The 23,081-nt window shown below is 40.0% G+C and overlaps 3 protein-coding genes across 7 annotated transcripts in view; 2 read left to right on the forward strand and 1 right to left on the reverse strand.

The window, feature by feature from the left end:
- Window positions 1–430: 430 nt before the first annotated feature.
- On the forward strand, window positions 431–7,725 carry LOC139946424 (alpha-N-acetylneuraminate alpha-2,8-sialyltransferase ST8SIA3-like). Of its 2 annotated transcripts, XM_071944065.1 has the most exons (7): window positions 431–1,005; window positions 1,196–1,321; window positions 2,042–2,216; window positions 2,385–2,497; window positions 3,115–3,204; window positions 3,386–3,630; window positions 3,746–7,718. In XM_071944065.1, exons 1-7 carry the CDS (start codon window positions 773–775, stop codon window positions 3,994–3,996), a joined length of 1,233 nt encoding a protein of 410 aa, XP_071800166.1. In that variant the 5' UTR covers window positions 431–772; the 3' UTR covers window positions 3,997–7,718. The 2 variants fall into 2 exon arrangements, with proteins under 2 accessions (XP_071800166.1, XP_071800168.1); XM_071944067.1 differs by lacking the exon at window positions 1,196–1,321 and having other exon boundaries at window positions 3,746–7,725.
- A 333-nt stretch (window positions 7,726–8,058) lies between these two features.
- LOC139946425 (alpha-N-acetylneuraminate alpha-2,8-sialyltransferase ST8SIA3-like) lies at window positions 8,059–16,173 on the forward strand. The gene is made up of 7 exons (XM_071944068.1): window positions 8,059–8,501; window positions 10,342–10,467; window positions 12,396–12,567; window positions 13,427–13,539; window positions 13,776–13,865; window positions 14,786–15,030; window positions 15,257–16,173. Exons 1-7 carry the CDS (start codon window positions 8,269–8,271, stop codon window positions 15,505–15,507), a joined length of 1,230 nt encoding a protein of 409 aa, XP_071800169.1. The 5' UTR covers window positions 8,059–8,268; the 3' UTR covers window positions 15,508–16,173.
- A 4,954-nt stretch (window positions 16,174–21,127) lies between these two features.
- The window catches only part of LOC139945789 (alpha-2,8-sialyltransferase 8B-like), a 51,752-nt gene continuing 49,798 nt past the window's right edge, over window positions 21,128–23,081 (reverse strand). For all 4 annotated transcript variants that reach the window (XM_071943214.1, XM_071943216.1, XM_071943213.1 and 1 more), the window contains one exon: window positions 21,128–22,403. In XM_071943214.1, the coding sequence (XP_071799315.1) occupies window positions 22,057–22,403 (347 nt within the window). In that variant the 3' untranslated portion in view covers window positions 21,128–22,056. The remainder of the gene's footprint in view (window positions 22,404–23,081) is intronic.

Raw genomic sequence — 23,081 nt, forward strand, 5'->3', positions numbered from 1 at the left:
CGTTTTTGAAGCCATTTTTCACGTACAAATTTCTCTTTTTAAAAATTGAGTTGCACCGATTTTTTTAATACATAACGCCAGATATGCTCTTTGTTTCAATTTACTGGTACATTAATTTGGTTGAGACTTTCCAGAAAAGGCCGAAAAAGACTGAATTTCAGCCCTTTGTACTAATTAGTATTCAAACCGAGGTCACGCATGAAAAATCACGCCTACTCGCGCAGATAAATAACAAAAATCGAGGGTTCTGCGGGTGGACTGTGTGTGTGTTAATTTTTAACTTCAGTGGATGTCAAACCTCAGATCTATTTACATATCATACCCACACTGCAGACTGAATGACAAACCCCACCTTCAGCGTGTTGGTACGCACCACCTACATAGTTCATAATTATTGACCGTTGTTATTTACATCGAAACTACAAGAAAACTGAACCGTGTCTGAGCAAAGAGAACAATGATCGCTATACACGCAGCACGCATCCTAGCAGTGGATAAATCGACGCATTGCTCAGCTGCATGCGGACGCTACTTGAGTTTTACTGACGGGTAATATTATTAGTTTCATGTAGCGGCTATCTGGTAATTCAACTCGTATATAAAGAAGACATTTCTAAAAACGTTTAGGCACACTGTTAGTTTCATGTAGCGGCTATCTGGTAATTCAACTCGTATATATGAAGACATTTCTAAAAACGTTTAGGCACACTGTGGTGACGGCGTCTGGCGTTACAGACTCTCAACAAGTCGAGAGGGAATTGTGAACTTCTGAATGATGAAACGGCGACTTCGATCTCACTTTGTTATTTTCTTGACGGTGTTTTGCCTAAGTGTTTTATATACTCTATTCTTCTTAACGGGAAAACCTGTGATATTTGGACTGAACATTTTGAACAGAGAACGGACTGGAGCACATTCACCTCTTTCCCTCGATGCAGTGGATCAGAGGCAAGATGGCGTCATTGAAATAACAGGAACCACCAAAGATATCGATTCCAAATTAAGGTGAGAATTTAATCACTAAACCAGAAATCCGCACACGTTGAAAAAAAGGAGGATGGTTCAAACATCAGCTCCATAGAGGAATAAACCTCATTGCTTTAGTACCTCTGATTCACAGGAAAAACGATCTTGGTTCTTTGCAAAATCAGTCACAACACTGCAATTATTTTGATACCCTTTTTTCCTCGGCCAGGCAAAGATCCGATCGGATTGAGTTCCGAATATTCAAAGAAAGTGGGGATCATTTGATGTATTCATACGACCTCTTGCTGACGTCACTACCCTGGGAATCGAATCCTAGCAATCTAGCCAAGTTCAGGTAATAACGTTCTGGTGTTAAAACAACATAGTATCTAATGTGGTTAAACGGATGTTTAAGGTTGCACTGGATTACCGGACACCATAATATTCGGTCTCAATGCAGCATGACCAGGTTTGCAGCCTAGTCTGGCACCCTGTGGGCGTACATACGTTGTTGGGACTAATAATAATATGGTTTCTAATCATAGACCTTTCCAAATAAACAAACCGCGCTTGTTGGCATGAACAGACGAATGTTACAAATATTCAGTTGTGCTAACAAATTCAAACTTTTCTGCAAATTGTCGTTAAAGATTACCGCCCACCCCATGATTAATTCCTATGTTTCCTATAATTTCGACACAATTTTTAATAATTTGTGGAACATTGTTACGATTGTAGCTATTGTTTTTGCTTTGCATTGATGACTTTCCAAGGTTTTCCAACCTTAGCTGGCAACACTTAGGGCTGTGACGTTACACAATAAAAATATAACGGTCATGTTCCATGTAAGCGCAATGGTGCCATCTTTCGACGTTTTCCCTCGGGAGAAACTTGCACAGAGATTAACCAACACAAATAAACCCAGACTTCGTGCTCCAGACTTCGTTACATTAATAAATAACTCTGTTATTTATTCACACGATGATTACCTCAGTCATCAAACCGTACTGTTCAGTTGGGGTATCTTTCGCATGGTGGCGCCCTACTGTCTAACAATCTCTTTTCAATGTTAAAGGGAGAAGTTATTAAACCATACCAACTCGACCTTCCAAGACGAGTTCGTGTTGACACGTCGTAATGTGAGAGTAGGAGAAAAACTCCCTTTTACCTACAGTAACACAAGGCCAAACAGTAAAAAAGAAGTTTTCTACAAGCTCTCAAAAAGATTCATCAAAGATGACGTGCCACCGGTAAGTCAAAACTCAGGAGGAAGTAATGAGTACATATTACAAAGAGTAGGCCTCTCTGAGTTTAGGCCGATGTATTGGAAAACCACGTATGAACATAATCATGCACTCCTTTGTTTTGTCTTCGACCTTTCTTTTTGGGGGAATAAAATTGCATTTTCGTCCCTCCAGAATTCACCGTTATCTGGTAAACGATACAAACGATGCAGCGTGGTTGGCAATGGTGGAATTCTCTCTTATAGCAGCTGTGGGAAGGAGATTGACCAATCAGATTACGTCATCAGGTACGGCGGCCATTTCGGAGCCCTCAGCTTCAACTTGTTTTGGTTCTTTCCGCCTCTTTGAGATCGTTCTGAAAAGGTCACGTTCTTCAATGTTTCTTCCCATTGATATTAAGACCACGAGTAGCAGATTAACTGCAGCAAGTATACACTACACTAATATGCTCATTACTTTCCCCCTATAAGTAGAATCTTGTTAAAGCAGTGGACACTATTGGTCAAAGACTAGTCTTCTCACTTGCTGTATCTCAACATAATATGCATAAAATAATAAACCTGTGAAAATTTGAACTCAATTGGTTGTCGAAGTTGCGAGATATTAATAGAAGAAAAAACACACTTGTCACACGACGTTTTGTGCTTTCAGATGCTTGATCTCGGGACCTCAAGTTCTAATTATGAGGTCTCGAAATCAAATTCGTGGGAAATTACTTTTTTCTCGAAAACTAATTTACTTCAGAGAGAGCTGTTTCTCACAATGTTTTATACTATCAAAAGCTTACCATTGCTTGTTACCAAGTAATTTTTTATGCAAATTTTTTTTGGGAGTAATTACCAATAGTGTCTACTACCTTTAACGAAGAGGTTAAAAATGTGTTTAAATTGCTTGTTTTCATCAGGTCGAATCTCCCGCCTTTACGCCCTCACGCGGCAGACGCTGGCTGGAAAACCAACCTAACGACGATGAATCCGAGTGTTGCTGACCATAGGTACAACATTATAAATTTCTCAATATTTGACTGTGGTGACTTAGTTCGAGTTGCCATTTTTTCGTTTTAGTTTTAAATATGGCGATAAAATATAAATCCAACATCTTCATGGAAAAATATTGTGTTGTCCAAACAAAACCTGAAAATAGGAAAACAATAATTATATATTTTTATTTTACAGATTTAACAACCTAAAGACCAAAGCGGATGCCAATGAGTTCGTAAAGGTTATTGGTGACTACTACGGTGTCCTTTGGATGCCATGCGTGGGATCCCCCGCCAGGATTAAACTGTGCTTCAAAGCAAAACACACCCTTGACAGATACGGTGTCCGAAATCCAAAGACCTCCATCGCAAACCCATTCCATTATCTAGCAATAATCGACTTCTGGAAAAGCAGAAACATGACAATATTCCCAACAACAGGTGAGTTTAGTTCGAGATCCCCCCCCCCACAAGGTTATCCATTGAAAATTTATACGGATGCAGAGTTAAAAGTTAAAGACATAATCTCACTTGAGAACTTCTTATCTTTCTAAAGGTTTCTACATGACTCACTTGGCACTGACGATGTGTGAAGAGACACACCTCTATGGCTTCTGGCCCTTCCCCTACAGGGTGCCAGACAGGGTGACAGACCCTTGGACAAACACCATGAGGAATGTCAAATATCACTACTTCGACAAAATTGGGTCAAATAAAGCTCATTCAATGAACGATGAGTTTGCTGTATTGCTTCAGATGCACGTTATGGGACTCCTTAAGTTGCATGTTAGAGATTGCGACGTTTAAGGATTCGCTCTGAGTTTCATTCAACCGGGATTTCCGAATATTCGTTGAAGTTATCTTTACATGGCGTCACTGCAGTAGGACGCCCTTACACAGAGGTGAAATAAGGTTTGACATTGGCTAATTCTATAAGCCGCACGTACAAAAACATGAAGGCATCATGTTTCGTTTTTCACAATGTAGTTTTTACATGCACACCTGCCCATGCAGTTGTTGCAGTCGCCTGAATCGAGTGCGGTGCGTGTGATACTAATAATCACGATCATTTCCATCATACTAAAACAAAACAAGATGGCAGTTTGTTTGATGATGTTGACGTTACCTCTGTCAAACCATAAACAAACTAATTAAGTAATCTGTAACAATAATGTAGTAATGCCAATTTTTATATTTTGCAAGGCGCTTTGAGGCCTTGCATAATGTTTTAATTATTATTATTTTTATTATGGCGGTTTTTCAATTTTATACTTAAAGTGTTAATCACCCTATTTACAGAAAGAAAAATGAAAAAAATGCGATGATATGTTAATTAGTTGTGTTTTATAATTCTCTAATCGAGCAATTCATGCTGTTATGGCAACTGGAATGCTGTTATGTGTGTTATTAACAACCCATTAGCAAAAGTACCAACTGTGAATCCGTTTGTCACATTGTGTCGCATCACTGCCCAATAATTTCAATAACTTCCAATCATCCATTTTAATAATTTATATCCAGATGATGATAGTCATACACAAATAGCACCTGATATCAGTCCTGATACTCATGCAACTATATATAGAATGGTTTATTAAAAAATGTCATAAGCAGCCACATGCTGAATTGCAACAATTTACAATAAAAAGGGTAAACAATACAAAATTTGATAAAAAAGTTATACAAATTACATTAAAATTTGACATTAGAAATTTCCTGATAAAAGAAAAAAAGGGACATAACCAGTTTGGAAAAAAAAAACACACAAAAAAACAAACTAAATGAAAACGTAGAAGAACCGAAAAACCCTTTGAGTGTAGGAAATATGAATTGCATCTCAAACCTAAAGAAGAACCGTTTGGAGTTTTCACGATGTTTAATAATATTCGACAATTTCTTATAAACCATAGTTTCTCCAAGGTCAATTGACTCAATACACGGTGTCGAAATACATTTTCCTAATCCTTTTCAGTCGACATTAATTCATTCCTTTTCTACATGAACGCATGTAAATCTACAAGTTACTCCTTGTTTGTTTAAGCTAAAGGTTTCTTTTTCAGCTACTAATGCACTGCAATTCGCTTTGGTGTACACATGATTTGGTTCTTCTCATTCAGGTTCAACTAATTTATTTTGTCATATGCTCGGGTATTCAAGACTTTATTTCACCAATTTCAGTTTGAAATATTTATGAAGGATGAAATACAATGGTTTTTACATAGTTGAGTCATAGTCTCGATCTAGTGATTTTTTATTTTATTTTATTTTATTTTTTTACTCCATTATGCCACAAAAAACATACAAAAGGTACCAAAAAAAATCACAGAAAAAGCAAACAACAGGATTAAACACAAATGCCTAAAGGGCAGTTAAACAAGAAATCCACGGACAGAAGACAAACGAGAATGGACAACAAAAAGACCAAGGACTAGACTGTACCAACTAGACATCTACACACCAGATAAACAATATATAAACCGGGTAGACAGTTCTAATTAAAGCATATTAACCCATTTTTTGTTATGGTGATCGAGTGATCCATTTCTCGCTGCTATGACTTTACTGTTTTTAAATAAACAAAGAGGTGAAGCATATTCTCACGCTCAATTCGTTACAAAAGAAACAAATGTCAGAATTCTTCTTTTTAGTTTTGCAAAGAAAGGAGTTTGTTGGAATGAGAAAAAGAATGAATTTATATTGAAAATATTGCAACTTAGGGTCTTTAGTAGTTTTAAAAGGAACTTGGTGAACCTCATCCCATTGTGGAGAATATTTAAGCAAAGTGGTCCATTTCTGTTGGCATTTAGTAGGCTCTTGAGTTGTAAACAAATTTAGACGGTTCATTTTGGTTACAAAGTTTATGAATTAATAATGAATTTGACTCAATCTCATTTGTCAAGTAACAGCCAAACAGTTGTTTCCAAGCCCTAGGGAGTGCTTTAAGAAGACCACAGTGCTTGATGAAAGTACATAGAACAGATATCCATAAGTTTTAAAATCCCTTCATCCTTCCACGAAAGGTAGAAAATACATTTGTTATTGATTTTGACATTAGAATTAGTGATTTTTTAATGTTCTATGTGATCAATGGATGCTCAACTGTTGAAGTTTAACTACAATTTTTTGATTTTTGAAAGCTGATGCCGTGTTTATCATTCATTTTTAAACGAGAATAGGCTATGTTGTTAATGAATGAGTTTTTGTTGAATAAGGCTGAGAATAATCTTAAACATTTAACTGTTTGTTCAAAATGTATCAGCATGATGTTATCAAATTGTAAGTCTACAGCGTCGTCATGAAAATGTTTTCACAAATAATTGTTACCAATTTTACTCAAAAACCAATAACGGTCTTGTGTATAGAGTCAATCATTGCGTTATTTCAAGAGCAGATTATAAGTAGCATTTAGACTGAACCGTGCGATCTTTACAACTGCTTTTATGGACAAGAAGGTTTGTTTTAAAAACAATCTTAAACAATACTTCGTTCAAACGAGAACAAAACTTCTTTCGACCGAAAATATGTTTCGATTGAACGAAGATCTGTTTCGTTTTCAATGGAATTATTTTCGTTGGGACGAGAACTGTTCATGATTTATTCCAAACCTATGTCCCTTGCAAAATGTAGACATGCTGTATTTTGTATGTTTGGATCATTTCAATCGCCATGGCACCTATTGGCAATAACAAACGTTCACCTTTAGAACTGTACGTGCCGTAGATGAATTTCCCCTGGGCAGCGCCATTATAGGTCACATGGTGCCTTTAACATTGTTTGATGTTTTCATGTGCAACTCAGTTTTAACTGCGATACATGTTCTAATAAACCATTTTTGAATTGAATTAAATTGAATTTAATATATAATAGGAAAAGGCATCGATATGGTGAATGAGACTTGACAATATGATTATATAGTATGGCCTATGTATTTTGTTAATAGTAATTTATGAATCTTAAGTGAAACCCAATAATGTAAACACAGTTCGCCACAACACACAACGTCTGTATTATTTACATTAAACTTACACGATATGAAGATAATGACGTAGAAAGCTTCCCTGTAAATATTACATGCTGACGTGCTGTAGTTTTTCAAGAAATGGAAAAAACATTGCCACGAAAATAGTTTTCGTCTCAGGAGACGAACATCATTTTAGCATGTACAACGTATGTCCCAGTTAAAGCCATTGGACACTTTCGGTAAACAGTATTTTCCAAAGGCCCACACTTCGTGTATCACAATTATATATATAACAAACCTGTGAAAATGTATGCTCGATCGGTCATCGGAGTCGGGAAAAAATAATGGGGAAACCCACCCTTGTTTCCGCACGTTTCGCCGCGTCAAGACATGTGTTTAAAAAACAATCCGAATTCTCGCTATCGAGAATTGATAATTGTTTTAATGTTTTCTCAAAAAGTAAAGCATTTCATGGAATAATATTTCAAGAGAAGTCTTTCACTATTACCTTCTGTAAGCCCTGTAAGTTATTGAGATGTCAAACTCATAACTAACGATTCTGGATTAAAAACACTAGACGTTGTCCTTTAATTTGGTCATGAACGTCAAAGGTCCGAAATTCACAATTAATGATTTCAGTGTAATTTTTATTTAGTGACAGTGTTTGATGAAATGATATGATATAATCTCAACAGTCGGTATATAAATTGACGACATAATAATATAAGCCATTGGACTTTTGCGTGCTGCACGTAATGGCCGGTACACAACACTACCTCTCGTTCATACATAATTTGACCGTTCCAAAATGTCATCGAACCCACAAAGAGAATGTGTTGTGTCTGAGCAACGAGAGACCTCCTTTGCATACGAGAGCACGTATATAGGGTATTGACACGCAGCACGCATATCAATTGATAGGTTGACGCATTTCTCAACTGCGGACACTACTTGATTTTAACGGGTAATTATTAGTTTCATGTAGCGGCTAACCATCTGGGAATCGAACTCGTGTATAAATAAGACATTTCAAAAACGTTTAGGCACACTGTGGTGACGGCGTCTGGCGTTACAGGTAGTAATTCTCAAGAAGTCGAGAGGGAATTGTGAACTTCTGAATGATGAAACGGCGACTTCGATCTCACTTTGTTATCTTATTGACGGTGCTTTGTCTCGGTGTTTTATATACTCTATTCTTCTTAACGGTAAAACCTGTCATATTTGGACTGAACATTTTGAACAGAGAACGGACTGGAGCAAATTCACCTCTTTTCCTCAATGCAGTGGAGCAGAGGCAAGATGGCGTCAATAAAATAACAGGAACCACCAAGGATATCGATTCCAAATTAAGGTGAGAATTTGATCGCTAAACCAGAAATCCCGTGTTGAAAAAAGGGAGGATGGTTTTCAGATTTGTATGTTTTTTTTCTAAGTTAAGTTAGTTTTTTCGTAAAAGGCAGTATATAAACCACATTCTGATACAGACCGACGGATGTTTTAGAGCGCTCTCGATGCCATTTCGAATAAGGTGACATGCCTTATTAGGTTAAAAAAGGTTCTACGAAGCCTGCTACAAGTCATGCCTGAAACATTGCGACAATCAACTTATCAAGTAAAAGGATTGTGCATTGCAGAAAAAACCACGAAACCTTTTCGGCTTCACTTTCCCCATATTATGCAAAGAACGAAGCAAACGTGTCAGACAACATGTAAATGTAGCTGTAAATAAAAGAGGAACTGCAAACTGGCGTCTACTTGCGTTTACACGATGGTTTTAGGGTAAGCCTACAGTGGAATTATTCATAATGTATCAGCGCGGATCACCGTGCATCGAGGGGTTCCAAATACCTCTATGGGATTGCTGTAAATAATGCAATCTATAGTGATGTCATTCATGTAATGATTACATGCATTCAAAAAGAGGCCAGTACAAAATGCGCACGATCTGCCAAAGAATAATGATCAGGGACAAACCACCCGGCTAAATTTACAGTCAACATTTTCGGCATGTACAAGAACAAAAAACATCCACATTATTTTACACACACCTGATGTAATGACCTACATGGATTACGTAAAAAGTCGAGCATTTAAGCTGAACTGGTATTTTGAGTCGAGAGAAAAAGAGTGAAAAACACAGTCATGTGTTTTTTTTTTAACATCGGAATTTAGGTTCGAGATGTCAAAATAATGAAGTTTTTTTTTTTTATGTGATCGTTAAAATAACTGCAGCAGCGTTTTATAAGCAAAACTGTTTTAATGGAATTGACTGCAGCAGCGTTTTAAGCAAAACTATTTTAATGGAATTGACTGCAGCAGCGTTTTAAAGGAACACGTTGCCTTGGATCGGACGAGTTGGTCAAAACAAAAGCGTTTGTAACCGTTTTTATAAAATGCATACGGTTGGAAAGATGTTTTAAAAGTAGAATACAATGATCCACACAAGTTTGCCTCGAAATTGCGTGGTTTTCCTTCTACTGTGCGAACTAACATGGTCGGCCATTTATGGGAGTCAAAATTTTGACCCCCATAAATGGCCGACGTGTTAGTCGACAAGGTAAAAGGAAAACCACGCAATTTCGAGGCATGTTTGTGTGGATCATTGTATTCTACTTTTACAACATCTTTCTACCCATATGCATTTTATAAAAAACGGTTACAAACGCTTTTCAAAGACCAACTCGACCGATCCAAGGCAACGTGTTCCTTTAAGCAAAAATGTTTCAATGGAATTGACTGTTTGTATACTAACAATACGTATTTCTAAATCTGTGCATATGTTCAATATTACAAAATGATGTACACACCCTATTGTGTATACGTGACACCAAGGTTCCCTCATACTAACACGCGCAGGACTTAAACATAGTCTAAAATGGTAATGCCTAAGTAAGAGACTTAATTTCATCTGAGTTATCAATATATCACCGTAGTAATTTTGTATTGTGATGTCACAACTTGCTTTAGCAATTCTGATTCATAATATTAGATCTTTTAGTGTGAAATCGGCCATAAGGAATAATTATAACCTCGCATGAAATGGGATTTGAGGCATTGCATGGTGAGGTACCAATTATTATTTGTTTGGTTTTCGATAATAACACCCAGCATGTAGATGTCTACATGCTGGGTGTATTTTGTTCATAACGAATCAATCGCTACAATTTGATACCCCCTTTTTCCTCCGCCAGGCAAAGATCCGATCGGATTGAGTTCCGAATATTCAAAGAAAGTGGGGATCATTTGATGTATTTATACGACCTCTTTCTGACGTCACTACCCTGGGAATCGAATCCTAGCAATCTAGCCGAGTTCAGGTAAGGTTTAAAGGCACTGTACACTATTGGTAATCACTCAAAATAATTGTTAGCATAAAAAATTACTTGGTACTAAGAGCAAACGGCTCCCTTTGAAGGAACGTAGTTTTTGAGAAAGAGGTAGTTTTTTCACTCTTAAACCACTTATGTATCTGCAAGCACACAAAGTTGTGCAACAAGGGTGTTTTTCTCTCATTATTTCCTTGCAACTTCAATGACCAATTGAGCTCAAATGTGACAGGTTTGTTATGTAGTCCATATGTTGGGAAATACCAAGTGGCATTACTGACAATATTATTACCAAATGTGTCCAGTGCCTTTAAATGAACTATTCTGGTCAACAACGTGATCTAGCTATATTGTGAAAAGGGTATCATTACTTCCATTGTAATATGGACCGGGAAAAGGTTACCCTACTCCTACGAGGAACAGTGCACAAATACAATAAAACATCAGACGTATAGTCAGCACATATAGTGAAACATTATTGCAGAGACTTCATTTTGAAATTATGAATAGTTTCAGCCGCAGCTGAGTCCTCCAGGAGGATGTATGATTTGTTTGTTCCTGAAATTGAACATTAATCGTATGCGCTGCTGTGTGTTGGCATGCACTAATGCCAGTATTTCTAGTACGAAATCGAGGTGGAATTTTCCAAGTTGATCCCTTAATATGAAAAGACAGGATGCGAAACTGAAACATTTTAATCATGGTTTTATCATATGAAATTAAAATATCCTGCAATTATAAACATGTATTTTTTTATTTTTTTTTACATTAAAACAACATAAAAATGCGGGCACCCGGATATCACGGTCCCTTTATGAACAAGCCCAGGGTCAACACAAGCCTGCTGGCTACACACGTACAATCTTAATATTCAAAGCTCATACCCGATTCAACTACAAATCACTTCATTTCTCTGACAAAACCATGATGTTAATGCCTGTTTATTGTATGCAAATCCGTGTGATGGTCTTGCGTTGTCATTTTTATGAATTGGTTTTTTTCCCCCTCGCAATTAACCAATTTGTGAACTTTGTTTATTTTGTGGCTTCTAGATTTTAGCATTTTGAGCACTTATAGTTGACTTGTTTGCAATCCCTTGGATCCATTCTATGGAATGGGTGCAACGTAAATCAACACGTTATCTGCTATAGCACACGTGCTTTCTATATGGGGAATCATCATAGACACATTCCACAATTGACTTTATCAAACATAAATCTTATGAACTTTGACTTTCAATAAAGAGCTTTGTGAAGAATCAATACAATATCCAGACATGATCGGATTAATAAGTGTAGAGCCCGGGAAGGAGGCCAACCCTTTAATTAAAGGGGACAACCATTCAACAAACTACTACAAACTAAAGTTCCAATGATGGCGTCTTTAGCCTATAAAAATACCATGATCTCCTGCAACTACTAAACTACAACTGAAATAGCATTTATACCAGTATAGTTCAATCACTCATGTAAAGGGAACAGGTGGGTAGAGGTTGGCAAGTTAACAATACTAGATTCAACTAGCCCTAAAAAGTACAACATTTCTCAAGACAAAGTGAGATGTTATAAGGTCACATACTCAAAGAGAGGTCTTGGACATTATCCTGCACAAATCAAAATAGTATTTGGAGCATTGCCGAAGCCGTGCTCCCTACAACAATAGAGGTAAATACTTATGAAGAATCTCTCTCCCGCAACGCTAACATCACGGAACAAAGGAAGGACCGAAGCCGATGCCGATTACAGGGTTTTCAGAAGTATTGAGGACGCACTTTGTCAATAATTATTCAACTAAAATTTTTGTTTTGAAATACTTGTGTAATTCGAAACAAAATGAAATGGTGGTATCTGCGTGGTGGCGCCCAACTCTTGTTGTACCATCCCACCGCCCATTAATCAAATCTCTTGTCAATGTTAAAGGGAAAAGTTGTTGAACCATACCAACTCGACCTTCCAGGACGAGTTCGTGTTGACTCATCGCAACGTGAGAGTAGGAGATAGACTGCCGTATTCATTCACTAATACCAGGCCAGACAATAAAACATTCTTCTACAAACTCTCCAAGAAATTCATTAAAGACGATGTCCCACCGGTAAGTCACAGTTCCAAAAAGAGCACGGGTGGAGGGGGAGTTGATCTTTAAATGAAACTCACTATGTGTGTGAACAAATACTTCAAAGTGTGGACCTAAGGACATATGGCGCATATGGGATGTTTTGTGTTGTACATTTTAAGCATACGTAAAATTACCATTTCCCACGTCAGGTACGTACGCGCAGGCGTCATACGTGAGCATGAAATAAGCCAAAAGTTAGTGACGTCACCTAGACATGACACCATTCTTGACGTTCACGTTCACGGTTTTGCTCGCGTAACATGCAGCTAAACCTCGCTAAATTTATCTGCACGTTGCGCGAGCAATCACGTCAACGTGAATGTCAAAATAATATTGTGTTGTTTCTAGGGGACGTCGCCACTTTGAGCTTATTGCAGGATAACGTATAACGTCTGCACGTACGTACCTGACGTGAAAAATGGTAACCTCACGTATGCTGAAAACGTGAAATTTGAACGGCACAATTTTATTTTCTGACGTTCACGTTCACGTTCACTTTGCTCACGGAACGTGCAGCTAAACCTCCCTATTATTACATGTGTGCATGTGCTTTTCCATTTACCAATTGGTTTTCAATGGGAAAGAAAAAAGGAATAAATAATGTCTATTGTTCATAATCCGACAAACTCTAAGAAAAGATGTTGGCGCAAAAACCACACCTTGGGTCTCAGTAAACGATACTCGTCAGATAAGTCCTATCGGTTAAAACAAACATTAAAATAGGCCGACGTATTGGGAAAAGACGTATGAACATCCCCACCCTATAAATATATATATTAATGAGATCCTTTGTTTTGTTCTTGATTTGTTCAAGTTTGTATTTTTGTCTCTCCAGATTTCACCACTATCTGGTAAACGATTCAAACGATGCAGCGTGGTTGGCAATAGTGGAATTCTCTCAAATAGCAAATGTGGAAAGGAGATTGACCAATCAGATTACGTCATCAGGTACGACGGCGGCCATTTTCGAACCATCGGCTAAGTCTCTCTGTGCATCGTTTTGAAAAGGCCACGTCTATATTTCTTTCAATGTATAATTTTTATTGAGACCACGAGTTGAAAATACATCACAATAAGATACAAAAAAAGTTGTCTGTTGACTCCATTCACCAATATTACGAAGCATATTGCTAGAGAAAAGTTAAACATGTGTGAAGTTTTTAATGTTTGTTTTTGGATATCAGGTCGAATTTTCCGCCGATACGCCCTCACGCGGCGGACGCCGGTTGGAAAACCAACATAACGACGATGAATCCGAGTATTATTCAAAGAAGGTACAAAGTCAATAATGTGTTTACAATTTTTCTCTAAAATACTCAACATAATTGTTAGCATCAACACTTACTTGGTAACAAGCAATGGAGAGCTGTTGATAGAATAAAACGTTGAGAGAAACGGCTCACTCTCTGAAGTAACGTAGTTTCCGAGAAAGAAGTAATTTTCCATAAACAAAATATTTGAATTTGATTTCAATACCTCATAATTCGATTTTGAGTTCCCAAAATCAAGCATCTGAAAGCACACAAGTATGTGTGACAAAGGTGTTTTTTCTTCCGCTACTCGCAACTTCGACGACCAATTGAGTTCAAGTTTTCACGGGTTTTTGTTCTGTGCATAATTATTATGTTGAGATACATTAAGTGAGAAGACTGGTCTTTGACAATTACCAATAGTGTACAATGCTTTTAAAGACAGTGGACACTATTGGTAATTGTCTAAGACCAGTCTTCTCACTTGGTGTATCTCAACGTAGTATACATAAAACAACAAACCTGTGAAAATTTGAGCTCAATTGGTCGTCGAAGTTGCGAGATAATAATGAAAGAAAAAACAACCTTGTCACACGAAGTTGTGTGCTTTCAGATGCAAGTTGATTTCGAGACCTCATCTAATTCTAAGGTCTCGAAATCAAATTCGTAGGGAGCCGTTTCTCACAGTGTTTTATACTATCAACCTCTTCCCATTACTCGTTACCAAGTAAGGTTTTATGCTAATAAGTATTTTGAGTAATTACCAATAGTGTCCACTGCCTTTAATGTCAAATCAATCAAAATGTTGACATTGAACTGAAGATAACTCATCGATCATCTTATAATAAAATGCTTTGCGAATCACCTCCTGAATATATATATATATTTTATAATTGTTGTGTGTATTGTGTGATTGTTGATTTTATTTTATTTTAAAATTACAGATTTAAAAACCTGAAGACCAAAGAGGCTACAATTTCATTCGTAAATGCCACCGGTGATTACTACGGTGTCCTTTGGTTGCCATGTGTGGCATCCACCGCCATGATTGGTTTATGCCTAAAAGCAAAACACACCCTTGATAACTACGGTGTCCGAAATCCTGAGACATCCATCGCCAACCCATTACATTATCTAGCAATACTCGACTTTTGGAAAGAGAGGAAAATGACGGAGTTCTTGTCAACAGGTACGAGTCTGGGTGTTAGTTCTTTTCAACGATTGGGACGGGGGGAGTTGATTGTTAGCCCACTCTTGAACATTGTCTTACTTGAAGCTATATGAATGTTCTTTACAATTGAAGTGATATCGAGTCTTCGAAGTTTTATAAAGACTTAAATTTGTAGACCGTAAATACATTTTCCTGACTTCACAAAAGTGTAGCTATTGAAAACTGAACTTTGTTTTATTCATAGGTTTCTTCATGACTCACTTGGCACTGACGATGTGCGAAGAGACACACCTCTACGGCTTCTGGCCCTTCCCCTACAGGGTGCCAGACAGAGTGACAGACACTGGTACAAACACCATGAGGAAAGTCAAGTATCACTACTTCGACAAAATCGGGTCAAGCAAAGCTCATTCGATGAACGATGAGTTTTCTGTACTGCTTCAGATGCATGTTTTGGGACTCCTTAAGTTGCATGTCAGAGACTGCGACGTTTGAGACTCATTCAACCGGGATGGCCTTTCTTTGAAGTTCTCTTCAATGATGTCACTGCATTAGGACGCCCTCACGCAGAGGTAAAAGAAGCGTCGCACATATTAATTTACCAGTCAGAAAGCCCTTAGACAAACCAAGGTGTACACAAAGAGTCTGCTAGGGTCGAAACGTAAGGCCATTAACTAATTATGCATCTATCCCTGCCATCGGTCCTTTTGGTTGGTAACTTGTTTGCAAAATTTAATTATTTATATTTCTCGTAGTTATTTCTGGTAATGAAAACACAATGCATCATAAGTAAATTTAATCAATAGCTCATAACATAAGAGGCTTGCTTTATGAACCACAAAGATCAAGTGTTAAGGGTACAAGGGACAATCAACCCCATTCTATTCCAAGGACTAAGCAACTATTGGTATAGTGTCTTGCTTTGACACAATTGTCAAGACCGGACTTGTTAGGTTCGTGATTCGCTGCGATCGGTTCATTTGGTTTATGTCGAAGTGGTATGAGTTTTGTGCTACCTGAAATATTGTGAAAGATTTATTACTCATCAAATGAGCTTACGTACCCTTCTTTATTTGTCCAAAGTTCTATTTTATGTATGTTTGTGTGAGCCGTAAACAATTGAACGTTCTTAACGAGGGTGCAATGTGCCATATCATTAAATTTTAGTACTTAAAACGATGTTATCAGTGTTTTATTTATTCACACCTTACATGGTTCGACTTCGTTTCCAGCAACCGTACCCATTCATGTTTATTTGGCATTTGGACATGCATTACGATGGGTAGATGTCGGAGAACGACTCAGTACAAGGATACATTATATTGATTGCAACCCCCAACCCGCCCCATTCACCACTCATTCACCCCAACATTATGATAAAGAATAGTATTACGGTATCATGGAGTGGCCAAAGTTAACAGCCAAATGCTGTCATGCTGCGAACATCACAATAAAACATACATTACGGTACCCGGAATGATCAATTGCATCATTGCAATCATCTGCATATAATCTGAAACTCAATTTGTATCAATACCCTAAGAATTACTAGTACATTTCAGTGTGACGTCATGACGACGTCATCGATTGTTGAATAACTTAACATTAAGCGTTCCACAAAATTTGTGCTTGTGCTATCCATACATCTTCGGATGTTTTTTTTTTTTTAATTTAAAACAGGAATGATTTGTTCATGACATGACCCTAGTTTGACCTTTATTTGACCTTTATTGCGGTCTGTTTGCATCCTAGAGTCTGCTCCCATCTGCCGATATCCCAGGGAATTCTGTTCAGGAGATTCTTCCCCCGTACGGGAAATTTAATAGGGCTGAAAGAGGATATTTCAAAAGAGGGCGCTATCAGAATTAGCCTGTTTACAGCTCGACGTATATGGGGAACAGAATCTCCGGGGACAGAATCTTAAGCCACAGCGGCCCCATATCACTGATAATGCATTTAAAGGTATGGGAAGGTTTGAGGTACATTTAAATGTGACTCTGCATTTAATCGTTATAGTCATTGCCGAACGGGCTCGATAGCCACAGCAGAACGGGTTCGATAGCCACAGCAGAACGAGCTCGATAGCCACAGCAGAACGGGTTCGATAGCCACAGCAGAACGGGCTCGATGGCAACAGCAGAACGGGCTCGATAGTCACAGCAGAACGGGTTCGATAGCCACAGCAGAACGGGTTCGATAGTCACAGCAGAACGGGCTCGATAGTCACAGCAGAACGGGCTCGATGGCAACAGCAGAACGGGTTCGATAGCCACAGCAGAACGGGTTCGATAGCCACAGCAGAACGGGCTCGATAGCCACAGCAGAACGGGTTCGATAGCCACAGCAGAACGGGTTCGATAGCCACAGCAGAATGAGCTCGATAGTCACAGCAGAACGGGTTCGATAGCCACAGCAGAACGGGTTCGATAGCCACAGCAGAACGGGCTCGATAGTCACAGCAGAACGGGTTCGATAGCCACAGCAGAACGGGTTCGATAGCCACAGCAGAACGGGCTCGATGGCAACAGCAGAACGGGCTCGATGGCAACAGCAGAACGGGCTCGATAGTCACAGCAGAACGGGTTCGATAGTCACAGCAGAACGGGTTCGATAGCCACAGCAGAACGGGCTCGATGGCAACAGCAGAACGGGTTCGATAGCCACAGCAGAACGGGTTCGATAGCCACAGCAGAACGGGTTCGAAAGCCACAGCAGAACGGGTTCGATGGCAACAGCAGAACGGGCTCGATAGTCACAGCAGAACGGGTTCGATAGCCACAGCAGAACGGGTTCGATAGCCACAGCAGAACGGGTTCGATAGCCACAGCAGAACGGGTTCGATAGCCACAGCAGAACGGGCTCGATAGCCACAGCAGAATGGGTTCGATAGCCACAGCAGAACGGGTTCGATAGCCAAAGCAGAACGAGCTCGATAGTCACAGCAGAACGGGTTCGATAGCCACAGCAGAACGGGTTCGATAGCCACAGCAGAACGGGCTCGATAGTCACAGCAGAACGGGTTCGATAGCCACAGCAGAACGGGTTCGATAGCCACAGCAGAACGGGCTCGATGGCAACAGCAGAACGGGCTCGATGGCAACAGCAGAACGGGCTCGATAGTCACAGCAGAACGGGTTCGATAGTCACAGCAGAACGGGTTCGATAGCCACAGCAGAACGGGCTCGATGGCAACAGCAGAACGGGTTCGATAGCCACAGCAGAACGGGTTCGATAGCCACAGCAGAACGGGTTCGAAAGCCACAGCAGAACGGGTTCGATGGCAACAGCAGAACGGGCTCGATAGTCACAGCAGAACGGGTTCGATAGCCACAGCAGAACGGGTTCGATAGCCACAGCAGAACGGGTTCGATAGCCACAGCAGAACGGGTTCGAAAGCCACAGCAGAACGGGTTCGATAGCCACAGCAGAACGGGCTCGATGGCAACAGCAGAACGGGCTCGATGGCAACAGCAGAACGGGCTCGATGGCAACAGCAGAACGGGCTCGATAGTCACAGCAGAACGGGCTCGATAGTCACAGCAGAACGGGTTCGTTAGCCACAGCCGAACAGGTTCGATAGCCACAGCCGAACGGGCTCGATAGCCACAGCAGAACGGGCTCGATGGCAACAGCCAAACGGGTTCGATAGCCACAGCAGAACTGGCTTAGATTCAGAAACGATTATTGGCAGATGTATAGACACGCGCTGCACATGCAACAATAAAGACATGTGCCGTTGTTGTGACATAGTACGGTTGGGCTGGGTTATAAGATTTACAATTTGCTCCTCTGCATTTTGACATCTTTGTAATAAAAGTTGGAATCTGTACTTACGTGCACTAACCCAACATCAGCGAGCCAGAAGCACGACGACGAAGCTCATTGGAAACAACATCTAATGGAGACTGGAGTGAATGATCAAAGGAATGAATTAGTAATCGGGGGCAGTATATTATCAGGTGTCAAAACACAATAGGAGGTTATATAGATTATAAAGAATCATGTGAACAAGTACAATTCTTATGTATGGTGTTTAGTTATTATAATTATGCAAAAACCCTTCCAGTAGAAGATGTAAGTCACGTGTTCTCACTAGTTTTGTCACTTTTTGGGGCACAGTAACTTTACTAACTTCCATATTTCAATTCGTGACGTCATCATCACAAACTCTGTGGCACCGTGTTGGATTTCGAGGCCCGTTATTGTGTACTTCAAGAAGCAATAAGTACACGTTAGTGTAACACAGGATAGAGAAGTATCTTCAATTTCATTCGAGATTCCAGATCAAAACAATGTACTGAATGTACACGAACACTTACCTCCCAAATCCGTCGCTATCCTGAAGCGAAGTACTAATAAGTAGGGTGAGCTAACAATGCAAAAGGCAGTCTGTGACATGGACAACTCCACGACTGAAGACACCTTTGCAAACACATGCAGTATAAATAAAGTCTCTCTGCTATACTCTACCTCTGTTTATGGAGAAGTGTCCTAGCTTGCAACTATATCCCTGTTTAGCGGTACATTGATGACTTGGTGCTCCATGAATTAGCAGCCTCATTGAAACCACTTTTACATCATTAATGTTCCTCTCCTAGTAGTGTCAAGAGATGTGCTCAAACGGTCTCGCACTAGTATACCGATACATTATTCCTCCCACCCACCACCTTTGGACGCACGGCACGCCTCTTTGTCGAGTCACATTCTCATATGGTTCCGGTTCCCATTATGCAATCCCAACTTTGGAATGTCTTGCCTGTATTGTGTTTACTTGCTGCATATAATCTGTCCCAGTTCAAGCGTTATGTGAATGGGTTTCTTTTAACTTCATTCTCTTTGCTTTCTTTTTCGAATTCTTTTGTTTAGCCCACACCTAGACTGGCCCATTGTGCCTTGTGGTTAGCGACTTCCATTATAAATATTAAAAAAGTGATTTTGCTCGTGTCTTACTGTGATATAGTGAGCGATAAATACATAGTCGGTACTGATTCTATGCATCCAGATTTGGGGCTCCAGGTGTCTGACCTGGACCCGAAATGTGTGACCCAAAATGTGTCAAAATAACCCAGAAGTGGGTCAAAGTAACACAGAATCCAAGCTCATTATTTCTGACAGGTCTCTGGGTCAACGGGCTCATCAGGGCTCCTAGGACAGGGGATCCGGGTCACTTCTGGGCTCTTAGGACAGGGGATCCGGGTCACTTCTGGGCTCCTAGGACAGGGGATCCGGGTCACTTCTGGGCTCCTGGGACAGGGGATCCGGGTCACTTCTGGGCTCCTAGGACAGGGGATCCGGGTCACTTCTGGGCTCCTAGGCAAGGGATCCGGGTCACTTCTGGGCTCTTAGGACAGGGGATCCGGGTCACTTCTGGGCTCCTAGGACAGGGGATCCGGGTCACTTCTGGGCTCCTAGGACAGGGGATCCGGGTCACTTCTGGGCTCTTAGGACAGGGGATCCGGGTCACTTCTGGGCTCCTAGGACAGGGGATCCGGGTCACTTCTGGGCTCTTAGGACAGGGGATCCGGGTCACTTCTGGGCTCCTAGGACAGGGGATCCGGGTCACTTCTGGGCTCCTAGGACAGGGGATCCGGGTCACTTCTGGGCTCCTAGGACAGGGGATCCGGGTCACTTCTGGGCTCCTAGGACAGGGGATCCGGGTCACTTCTGGGCTCCTAGGACAGGGGATCCGGGTCACTTCTGGGCTCCTAGGACAGGGGATCCGGGTCACTTCTGGGCTCTTAGGACAGGGGATCCGGGTCACTTCTGGGCTCCTAGGACAGGGGATCCGGGTCACTTCTGGGCTCCTAGGACAGGGGATCCGGGTCACTTCTGGGCTCCTAGGACAGGGGATCCGGGTCACTTCTGGGCTCCTAGGACAGGGGATCCGGGTCACTTCTGTTTTAGAGTGCATTCTTGACTTAAGACAAAAAAAGAGACTTTTAATATGCCTATCGAACTAAAAGTTTGTCATCATTTTGAGGTGATGCCTAAATATCACCACTTGTTTAATCTTTTTGGTCAGGGAAGATGTGTTAGGGTCAAACGGGAGGATGGAGAGTATACTATAGATTCATGTTTTAATATAAAGAAAGACAACACTAACATATTATTTCAATTCTTTATTATTCCATTTATATTACAATATAATTATTAAAATTGGAAAGAGAAGATTGATTAAAACTAAAAATTTTCACATTATATTTTTGATTAAGTATTTATTGCAGCTTATTAGACCTGTCAATATTTTATTCATGAAAGACTGATAGTAATTTCAATTGTCAACATCATTTTCAAAATGATTTTATAAAGAATAAACAGGATGCAGCTGCAAGTCCGAATGGACATTACCAAACACTTTTCTTGGCAATAGAAAAACTGAACATCCATCTAAACTTCGATCAAGTTTATTTTAACAAAATAAGGCTCTAGTTTGAGTACGAAGCCCATAAACGTACAGTAAAATCAATCAATAAAAACCCAACTAAAAACATACATTTTAAGAGTAAAGTTATTTCGAACTTCGATACAACAAAAACAATTAAATTCCATGTTTTTTATAGGCATGCACCTGAATCATTTGAGTAGGACGCCCTCATTTGAGTAGGACGCCCTCGGTTATAGGTCAACGGAAGGCCGTCCATTGGTCCATCGAGTGCGTCACGCGTACCTAGATGAGCGTTTTCAATTCGTCATCAACGCAACCGTCACTCTCCTGGGCCCAATTTCATTAAAGCTGCTTAACGGCCGATGTTGTGCTTACTGTGCGATTTCCATATCATTACAATGCTAACCGTAAGCACACGAAAAGGCATGCTAACCTTCCGGTGCTTACCGCACGAAAATAAATGACGTAACAAAACAAATACATTGTGAACACGCAAGATGGCCGCCTAATTTTTGTTTGTTAACCTGTGAAATACGTTTACACCTTATCAAAAACATGACTAAGCGCTCCGTTATTAAGACCACCAAGGTAACACTTAGTTTAACCATATACGAAGACTAGTAAGGCACTTGTTGTAATCAACTTCAAGGCATAGTGCATCAATCCCCCCACATCTTCTCAAGATTGAATTTCCGTGCTGTAACTGTCTTCTTAGATTGAATGGAGATACCGTGTGCAGAAACCACTCGTTGCTTCGCCTTTTCGGCCTTTTCAGCGTCCTCGCAGTTCTGTATGTGTATCTTTAGGACGCCCTCTTGGTGTAGTCTGGTCAACTGATCAAACTCAGCATGCATATCATGAGTTCGTACCATGTGGGAGTTATCGAAGTAGTGATACTTGACTGGGTGCGTGGTCACGTGGGGTAGGTTGGACTCCACGAAGGGCCAGAATCCATACAAATGTACCTCGTTGCAGAGGGCAATAGCGGCGGTGACAAGGTATAAACCTTCAAACAAAAATAATATTAACCCATTACAATTATGTCAAACAAATTATAAGATACAATTCTAATGTTTAGTATTATTTTATTTAAAATGCAAGTTGAAACATGGATGTCTCAACAAAAAAATCTGCACATTTGGAGACTTCCAAACGCTATGTGACAGCGCACTATACCAAGTGAATTTCAATTGTGTTCTGAGAATGCCCACATAACCGATAATAATAGACCCTTTGCACAATGCGGAACGCACCCCCAAAGCAACTTTTGAGACGACAGGTGGCAGCAGACTAGTTAATACCATTGATCTCCAGTATAATGGAGATCAATGTTAAATCCAAAATACTGGGGCGCTCGCGTAAAGCTTAAAGTCACCTGGAAGTGGTATTTTTTCAAAATAAAGCTTTTGTCACTAATATGTGTTTTGATGAGTGGAATGTGAATAAACAGTTAACTAAGGTTTTAAAAAATCAGTTCTTTTGTTATTTACAAATTTAAGAGTAGACCCCGACCCGAGAGGGCGCTGTTCGTGACGTCAATCGAGGCAGACTTTGCCTGTAATGCGCAGAGTAAACACAATTGCAAAGTACATGTACGGACCAAGTCGTGAGTTTGTAAATGTTTTTTTTTTTCCGGCAATGCCGACCAGGTGTATTGCTGCTGAATGCAGAAAAACACTTTTTG

Source organism: Asterias amurensis, chromosome 13 (genome assembly GCF_032118995.1).
Source record: "Asterias amurensis chromosome 13, ASM3211899v1".
NCBI lineage: Eukaryota > Metazoa > Echinodermata > Asteroidea > Forcipulatida > Asteriidae > Asterias > Asterias amurensis.